General features: G+C 36.9%; 1 protein-coding gene across 1 annotated transcript in view; it reads right to left on the reverse strand.

Moving 5' to 3' along the window:
• Positions 1–10,345, reverse strand: part of Pkhd1 (PKHD1 ciliary IPT domain containing fibrocystin/polyductin) — a 427,258-nt gene that overhangs the window by 111,186 nt on the left and 305,727 nt on the right. Inside the window, exons 53-56 of the mRNA XM_048805732.1 lie at positions 9,402–9,556; positions 7,721–7,873; positions 1,146–2,021; positions 239–407 (exon numbers count right to left, since the gene is read on the reverse strand). Of these exons, the coding sequence (XP_048661689.1) occupies positions 239–407; positions 1,146–2,021; positions 7,721–7,873; positions 9,402–9,556 (1,353 nt within the window). The remainder of the gene's footprint in view (positions 1–238; positions 408–1,145; positions 2,022–7,720; positions 7,874–9,401; positions 9,557–10,345) is intronic.

The raw sequence follows: 10,345 nt of genomic DNA on the forward strand, positions 1-10,345 counted from the left end.
GGGGAAGAAAATAACTTCTGCCTAGTTGGAAGAGATATTTCAAAAATCATACAGGAAAGGACAAGAATATAGGAGGGGTAAAGAACTGAGGTCATTAAATCAATGTCCTATTTCATTCTACAGCAACTTATTTCTAGATCTTTGATGATTTCATTTTTTCTAAAAAATAGCTGGGGATGGTTGAAGAATTGCCAAATACTTCAAAAACATGACTTATTCTCAATAATCAAAGTGGTACCTGTGGTGTAATGGAGGAAAGTAGAACTTGTTCTCATCTTTCATCCTGAGCATCCTAGTCCTTTCTGCAATTATTGGGTGCATGATTCCAGGGCTCTCTACATTTGGCAGAATACAAATGTCCAGGTCACCACTAGAGCAACTCTTTACAAAACCAGAAAAGGTGACACCTGGAAAAATTTTAAAAATATACTATAATATTATATCATATAAGTCATCAATCACAAATATGGATTCCACAATGAAATATTCCCATAAATAATGGATATCCCAGAGTCAGTTTAAAGCTATTCAGGATAGGCTCAGGAGTTTCCATAAGTTTTGATATAAAATATCCATAAAATTTTTAACACATGGACATTGTATGCAGAAGAAAAGAGTATTCTAACACATTAAAGTCTTTAGAATAATACTTTTATCAAAGACTTGATCAAAATCCATTTATTTTACAGAAAAACCAACTGCCAGGTAAACTAAGTGAGTGGGGAGTGAGTACATTAATCCAAAAATGATCTGATATAAGAGGAACTGCACAAATTGTGGTAAAACTATGATTTTAACCTTAGCTACTCATCCCTCTACTAGCAACATCACATGAGGCATAATCCCTGCATCTCAGTTTACTCTATTATATAACAGGATAAATAGCATCTAGCTAAAAAAATTGTCAAATAATCAAGTTAAGTAATCGCTATGAAACCTCTCCAACATGTATAAACCAATTAACTGCAATAACTCACTTTCATTATAAACCACATTGTGGCTATAAAAACAGAAGACTATAATTGGACACAAGCACTAGACTACACTAGACCTTTTGGTTGATATAATTTCAGAATGCTATTTAAAAGTCTATGCACACATGTATGAAATCGTTTGGATTACTTGGATAAGTCCAAACACCCTACCTTCAAGTTTCATGATTCCTGAAACTGAATAGCCATTCCTCACTTTGTGCCATGGCTCCAGAGGCCACTGGTTTGGTTCTGAGGTGAACCCAGGCCACAGGATACCAACGCGGCCTCCTCTAGGATTGGGAGGCGCTCGATCTGTTGATGTCACATTGGCCGAGTAAGGCTTCATTCTGTCCTGAATACAGTCAAAAGAGGAGCTGGTGGCTATAATGACTGAATTCCTAAGCACAATCTGCACATTTCTGATGGATCTCTGTGGAACAGAAGACACATACACTGCTGCCAAAAGACCAATAGCATTGTCTACCAGAGTGATATTCTCCATCTCCACGCTATTCTCCACCTGTATCATCGCACCATAGTCAAAGTTCTTGAAAGCCAGGAAGCCAGTGATACAGGTACAGTTGTCAGGTCCACTTTCCTTAAACACATGAAGACCATGAAGGTTTGAGTGGGCCACGTTGCCAGACCAAAGCACTTGAGAGGAGCACCTGTGTCCTCGTAGGTGAAAGCCAAGTCTCTCTGATCCTGCCACAACATTGCCATGGAGGTAGATATCCTTTGCGCGGTTCACTTTGATTCCTGCCACCCAAATGGCAGACCACACTGACTGTGTCATCAAAACTGCAAGATTATTAGTGAGAGAGTAGGCCTGACCCTCCAAATCAATGCCATGGCCAGCTGTGCCAAACACTATATTGTCGTTTAAAATTATGCCATGACTTGCAGATGCATGAATGCCCCCACCACAGCTCTGGTGTACCGTAGAAGATATGATCCAGGATCCTGCTGACACATTAGTGAATTCAATGGATGAATGTGATGGTGAGCCAAAATTCTGAATTTCCACATTTAGAAGTTGAAGGACACCTATCAACAAAACACATGTCATCAGGCTTCTTCCTCATAAAATGCAAAAGGAAGATCCACTACAGGGCATCAGAACATGCAGATTTTTTAAATTAAAATGTAGCAGTTTATACACAACAACAGATCTATATTTCACACCATTGAGTCTCACTATCAAAATATGAATCACTAGTAATATCAAATTAATTCATAAAAAGATTCCATGTGCAATCTGAAGTGTCTAGAATAGGATGGGGAGAGAGGAAAGAAAATGTAAGGAAAAGAAAGAGGCTTTGGATTTAGGTATAGCTGGTTTAAAGATTCTGTGCATTTGTGGAGGGCTGAGTCAAGGTCCTGGGGAACAATGAAAGGAACATGTGTTCCTGGCTTCTCACCTGAGTCAAATCTCCCTCTCTGTCACAGTGAGTTCAAGTAAAAAGACCACAACCATCTCCACAAAGATATCGTGTATATGATATAATGACCAACCCCTTAAAACACTCCAAACATTTCTTAAGAGAAGTACAAGTGCAAAATTTACTTGTGTCCAACTAATGTCCAGAAATCTAAAATTAAATGTGCTACTTGATGGAAATATAACAGAAACCATAACACACTTTCAAGATAATTCAAAAGACCTTGTGAAATCTTTTCTGTATTCTTGTCCTAACTATACTTTATTTCCTGCTTCGTTTCTATAATAACAAGATTTTCTGCAGCTTTTATATCAGAAGAGAATAGTAAATTATTTAGTCTCTTTGAGGATTTTATTTGTACTGTTTTAAGGAGATACTGTTACCATGGGTAAAAAATATTCACCCAGTACATTGATTTTAAAATATAATGAACATTAATAAGTCAGTGTATATATTCCTGATGACAGGTGAATTCTTATAAATTAATAATGAACTGAATTAGTAACTATAATACATAACTATAATATAAAGCTTATTATATGCCAGGTCCTATTCTAATTCATGTATATGTCAAGTCTTAATTTTTACAAATATCCTATGAGGTCAGTATAGTCATTATCCCCATTTTGCTGATAAGGAAACAGAGGAAAAAAGGTTTAACTGACAAGCTAGGACTGGGACTTGGGCATATGCTGCTATACATAATGCTGTGCTATTAACCTAGGCAGCACACTAACCAGAGTGGAAGTTGTGGTGGTACAAAGGGACTAACTTTGGATTGGATTCAGGTAATTGAGCTATAAATGCCAAAAACACATCATGCATTTTTTTGCTAGGTGGGGCACACCTTGGGCCCTCACTCCTTTCTTTGGCTTTTGGAATTTTGAGGTACTGAGTACTGACAAAGGTAAAGTAGAAAGTTATTTCTTCCATTTAAAATGAGGACACTATGCATTTAAAGTTTCAATTTCACTGTTTAAGTAATCGTATTTAAAGCTCAAATGTAGTCCAGCCTAAACCCTTCACTTCTCCCCTGCCTTTTTCACAGATGAAAAGTTAGAACCCTTGAAAATCAACTTCTGTGAAGAAGCAAGCCCTGTGGGAAGGACACAAAGTGATAGACATATGGGTCTCCTTGTGACCAGACAACAGGATTCCAGCATTTCTCAGCTAATAATGCTTGAAGATGAACTGATGGATGTTATAGAAACATTCACAATGATAAAACATCCAAAACATACTCATCAGGTGATATACCTTGCCTTGGCACAAAAGGCACCGAATGCAAGAGCAAGTCCACACACAAATAGCTCGTTTTCTATTACAGATGGTAGTTCTAGTGCCTCAGTCAAGGCATCATTTAATTATTTTTAATGGCTTATACTTGTATGATTGTAATTCACAGTTTTAAATTGTTCAAGACCTATTACTTGCATGCAAAGTAACCAATGACTAAAAATTAATCAGTAGCAAATACTTCAAATGTCTTGAGCAATTATATGAAGAATTAAGCAATAATTTCATTCTTAAGTACTTTCCTACTTTTCCTTTTGAATCACAGTTCTGAAAAACTTTCTAGCTAGATGTTATTGGTCAAAAAGAGAAGAGTGATATAGCCTTCCAATTTAAAGTAGGAATTGTCCTGGCCTGCTTTGCAGTCCTATAACCATTCAACCCCTATGGGTGGCCTCCCTGACCTACCCCTGCAAATTCTACCTCATCCAGGCTCTGGTGTGTTTAGGGATGGGCTGGGGTGGGGGTGCTGATATTTTAATTTTTAATATTATAATTTATACATAGCAGTTAGCCTCATTTTGACAAAATCATGCATGCAAGTAATTTGATTTTAATCCCCATTCCCCATCCTTGCTTTCCTTCCCTCCTCACTTCCCTATTATCCTCCTTCTACTTGACTGATATTCTTTTTGTTTCTTTATTTATTTATTGTTAATTGGTACTTTCTACATATGCATAAAGGTAAAATTTCCTTTGGTACACTTATATATGTATATAACATGATTTTCTTAGTGTTTTAGTCTTTTTTTGTGTGTGTGCGCTGCTGTGACTAAAGGACCCAACCAGCGCAATTATTTGAGGGATCACGGTTTCAGAGGTCTTAGTCCTTAGAAGGCCAGCTCCATTTCTTGGGCTAATGGTGAGGCTGAACATCATAGCAGGAGAGTGTGGCTGAAGGAAGCAGCTCACATCACGGTGGTCAGGAAGCAGAGAGTTCTCCCCATGCCAGATACAAATTTATACCCAAAGCCACGCCCCAATTTCCACATCCTCCAGCCACACCCTACCACTTCAGTTACACGTAGTTAATCCCTATCCTGGTTAAACCACTTATTGTGTTAAGACTCTTACAACTCAAATCATTTCTCCTCTGAACCTTCTTGCGCTGCCTCACATGTAAGCTTTTGGGGACACTTCACAGATTCATTCCACAATTCCTCCACTTTCCCATCCTTCCTCCCTTTCTTTTCTTTTCTACCTTCTATTCCACTAATCTTTTCTATGTATTTATATCTTATTCCCACCACCATCTGACTCCTTTCCCTTGTTTTGCTTTAGCTTCCACATATGAGAGAAAACATTTGACCCTTGATTTTCCAAGTCTGGCTTATTTCACTTAGCATGATGTTCTCCATTTCCATCCATTTACTGACAAATGCCATTATTTCATTCTTCATTGTGAGATTAAAACTCCATTATGTTAAATATACCATATATAATTTTTTTTATATTTTTTATTTTGAGACAAAATCTCACCAAATTGCTTAGGGCCTTGCTAAGTTGCTGAGGCTGGCTTTGAACTTGGTATTCTCCTGCTTCCCTTCAAGCAGCTGAGATTAGAGGTGTGTGCACAGCACCTGGCTATGCATCAAGTTTTCTTGATCCACTCATCTACTGACAGGCATCTGGGCTGATTCCATAATTTGGTTATTGTGAATTTTGATGCTACAAACATTTAAGAGACTATATCACTATGGTATACTGATTTTAGTTCTTTTGGATAAATGCCAATGATTGAGACAGATGGATCATATGGCAGTTTCATTCCTAGTTTTTTAAGGAATCTCTATATTGCTTTCTAGACCTATTGTACTAATTTGCAGTCCCACCAATAAAGTACAAGTGTACCTTTATTCCCACATTCTCATCAGCATTTATTATTATTATTTGTATTTGTGTTCTTGATAATTGTCATTCTGATTAAATTGAGATTAATTCTTAGTACAGTTTTGATTTTTATTTTCCTGATCATCAAGGTTTCTTAATGTAGAAAGATAACCTGTGTTGTAATCTGGAACAGAAATGGATATGGGTGAAAAAACAGGTGAAATAAGAAAAATGTCTTGAGTTTGATTAATATTAATATGCCAAAGTTGATTTCTTAGTTTTCACAAATGTACCAGTGTTATGTCAGATATTAACAGTAAAGGAAACTGGGTGAAAAAATTATTGGGGTTCCTCATACTATCTTTATAACTTTGTTAAAACCCCAAAATTATTACAGAATTAAGTTCTTATTTAATAAGGACTTAAGAGTAAGGTTTGAATCTGCCACTTACTAATTAAATGACTTTTATTACTCTTCATTAATTTTATCTGTTCATATTTAATAAGTACCTAATACACGGCAGTCACCATACTAGGAGAGCAGAAATGAAAGGTCCAACCTTACCCTCTAGGAATTCACAAGCTTATTAAGGAGTTATACAAATAAATAGGAAATTGAATTACATACTGTTTCCTACTATAGGAAGATAACATGTCTCTCTCACAAAACTATTAGGATTAAATAAGAACAAAGTTTCCACTGGGTGAAAACCAGCATGCTTCCTATAAGAATTTAATATAGTTTCTCTTTATCTTCTTGGCGATACTTTAGAAAGCCCTAAATGAGTAAAGTAAGAGGTTTAGATAAGTCTTGATGCTAGTTCTGCTCATGCCTCATGCTCAGCTAAAACCTTATGTTCGGTCTTCTCTCCTGTTCCAGGTCCATGCTCCAGCCTGGCCTACAGTCTCAATTAACGGAGGTCCTATCTTGTCCCTTTCCTATTCTCCATATTCATAACATCAAATGTCTCATTTCTACATGACCAGAACCCAGGCTTTGTCTCAGTCTTCTAGAGCAGGATTTCTCATCCTCCACATTATTGACATTTGACCCAGATGGGTGACTGTCTTGTGCATTGTAGGAAATTACAGGATATACCTACTTGACACTGGAAATGCCCAACTTGTGACAAATAAAATTGACTGGGCTGGGGTCGTGGATCAGTGGTAGAGCACTTGCCTCACATGTGTGAGGCACTGGGTTCAATTCTCAGCACCACATATAAATAAATAAATAAAGGCCCATCAACAACTAAAAAAAAAAGGTTTTTAATAAATAAATAAATAAATAAATAAATAAATAAATAAATAAAATTGACTACAAATACTGCCAATTGCCTCCTAGGGGTCAAAAAAAAAAAAAAAATCACCTCTGGCAAGACTTTATGGAACTAGAACTTGTGGAGAGAAAACTTGTTCTATGGACCAGAAATCCTGAACCTGTAATTTAGAGTTCAAATATTGCCTTTTGCCAAATTGGTGAGACAGATGCATCAACAGAAGGTCCCATGATGAACATATTTGGAAAGTGGCTAGATCCTTTATTACAGACTTTCTCTGAGATTTCATTATATTTGTGTATGTAGCAACTTTCCAAAATGGAACCACAAAGATAGCCTTTCCCAAACTTTGGGAGCGACTTTGGAATGTTTAAGAAGCACAAGTTTAAGAAACGAGGTCCTAATCAAACAATTTTGCAGCATTCCAAAAGGGCTAAAGCTTGAATAAAAAAGAAAGATTGAATTGATCCTTAAAGCAGTGGAAAATATGGAAATCATTTTTATTTAAATTTAAGCCATTAATTTATAGCATGAGCTGATGTCTGCCATCAGATATAGCATGCTACTGGGAACAAGTAATAGAAATTCAGGAAAGAGATAAAATTCAAATGGTCATTAAATCATCTATAATTTCAAAGCAGAGGAAATTTCACATCTGCTGAAGATTTTTTTTTTTGAGGTAAAAATGTGCATATGTGCTGATCTCTGGTATATTATTTTAACATCACATTGATAATTAAGCACAGATTAGGACTGAAAATTCATAGCTTTTTAGAGGACAAAGGAACATCTAATTTGAACATTCTATATTGTAAGTGAAAATTCTCACAGTTAGAATTTCTGAGTGTCCCAGATAAATAGGTCCCAAATGGTAATGGTTAGTAACTTAAATTTCATTTACCTGAAAATTCTTCCCTGCTAGACTTCCTGAAGGACCCCACAAGTAGTCTCCCCTTACACAATGTGTCAGACTGAATTCGTATATTTCGGGTCAACAGTCCAACCTCAGCAGCCAAATGGATGTGTTGGCCATCTTCCATGACGTGGACACTTCCTGGGGCAAAAGGAGTTGGGAAGAAAAAATAAAAAACATTTAAAAACCTATTTTGGAAATGGCTAGCTGGGGACCCAGTGCATCTCACAAATGAAAACACTTCTTTCCCCTCGGAAGTCCTACCAACATTAAGGTCTACTTTTCCTCGGGCATTCTTCACAAATGTCAGCTGAGAAATGAAAAATCTGTTCACTTGTCTCTCTTTGGGATCAGAGTAAGTGTTTGAGTGAGAATTCATCTCTTCTCAATAACTGTGGGGACCAGAACAGGCCACTGGTACAGAGAAATCAAGGCAGACCTGTCCAATTAGCAGGTTCCCAGCTCCCTTCCTTAAATCGCCATTGTGAGATGCTGTATATCATCCACCAACTTCTTCCAGGAGAGTAAGGAATCCCAGATCAGCCCAGGCAGTGACAGAGCACAAGCTGCAAGGTATTAGAGTAAAGCAAAAAGAGAAGCAGCACCCTCTCACGGCAAGTCTCAGGCTTTCCACTTCTTGAACAAGCTCCTACAGCATGGGATGGAAGGATGGAAGGACCTACTGGCCAGTCTCATGGCCTCCATTGCCATTTTACTTTGGCTTTTATGAGCAAAGATTGCTGATGATTTCTCTTTACTTTGCTACGTTTTTTTTTTTTTTTTTTAAAAAGAAATCAATCCAGGCATGGTAGCACAGGCTGCTCAGGAGGCTGAGGCTCAAGGATCACTTGAGCCTAGAAGTGTGAGACCAACCTGGGCACCATAGTGAGACCCTCATCTCAACAAAAATAGACAGAGAGAAAGAAAGAGAGGGGGGCGGAATTAATCCTTGAAATTATGACTTAGAAGTAGTTTCAGACAGTGTTGGTGGAAACATATAATTCCCTCTTACATATATAATACAAAAAATTATCTAACCCTTTTATTTTCATATTTTGTCACTAAATAGCTATATCTCCTGAGGTGGATTTATTTAATAGAACAGGAAGATTATACTTATTTATTATTTATATAGAGTACATTTGTACTATGTATAGAATATAAAAATATTAAGTATTTTTACAAAAAGATATTGTAAGTTTTTCTCCATTTTTTAGTCTTAGTAGCAGCAGCAATCAATATATAATATGTATTTGGTGTCAGGAAGGATACATTTCTAAGTATGGAAAATGAAGTAATTGTTGACAATAACTAGCATATTCTATGGGATTACGAATTCAATGTGCCAGGAAATTAACTGGAAAGTTAGTGTCTATGACTTTTATTCTGGCTTATCCACAAAACTGCTCAGTGACCTTGAACAAGATTCTCAAAGCTTCTACTCTTAGACTTGTCATTATGAATTAAAAAAAAAAACCTCCCTTATATCTAAGTATTCTTTAACAACTAAAATGAATGAAGAAATAAAGATAAAGTCTTCTGGGGTAAGTCCAGGGCATCAATAAAGGCATATCCTTTCCTTTGAATGGCAACCAGATGAAAGATCCATAGGCAGGTGTCTGAGCACCTGACGCATTCACTTCCTTCAACCAACAAACCAGAGCTTTACCAGTGTGCTGGTATTTGAGGCGTTCGTGGATCCTGACATGATGACCCTTGACTTCTTTCACAGTGAGGACCTCTGCTTCATGAGGCTCATAAGAAGTGGAGCTAAGGACCAATTTGTCATAGGGTTGCCAGTCCACAGCATCTTCTACTATAATTCTGTAACAGCATAAAGATGGTGTCAAATATATGAGTAGTGCAACAGAGACCAGCTAATTCTACAGAGAGCAAAGAAAATCCCAGCAAATGACAAATCCTTCAAGGAAACTGAGAAGGAAACAAGAAGACAAGGAAAAAGGCATTTGTGTACATTTTAATCCTAATGGAGTCCAGTTTCTGACTTATTTATGTACACATTACAGGGATGCAAAGATATTCTATAGCCATGAAGTTCAAGGCAAAGGAATATAAAACAGTATGCATTCCAGAGCACAGTGTGTGCATCTTCATGTGGTCTTCTATAATAGCAATCTTCCTTATTGATTGGGAAATAGAATGATAAATAAACAAATCTTTCCTCAACTTTTCTGAAAAACTGTGTTGCATTTTTGGACAATTTATCATGCATTAACGCTTAAAGCTTCATGGTCAGACAGATACAAGTGTGAGTCTTAAAGGTGCCAGTTTCTACTGCATGACACTGACCAGTCTGTCACACTGCCAAGCTTTTCCTGGTGAATATGGCTGCTTTATTCTCCATTCACAGTCTTTACCAATTCCAACCGTGTAAATTTGTTTTAATGTCCTTCCTCTTTAACTAATGCCCAAATCTTAGCAAGCTTTGCCCCCAGATGCTTTCCTATCAATGAATGCTCATCTAGGCACTGGGTACACATGCAAGCCATTCAATCATGCAAAATATGCTGAGAGAACCACTGCTCTATAGACACTATAGAGGTCCTACAGACACAACAGTAAAAAAAAAAAAAAAAAAAAAAAAAAAAAAAA

The sequence above is a fragment of the Marmota marmota genome, unplaced genomic scaffold (genome assembly GCF_001458135.2).
Source record: "Marmota marmota marmota unplaced genomic scaffold, marMar, whole genome shotgun sequence".
Taxonomy (NCBI): domain Eukaryota; kingdom Metazoa; phylum Chordata; class Mammalia; order Rodentia; family Sciuridae; genus Marmota; species Marmota marmota.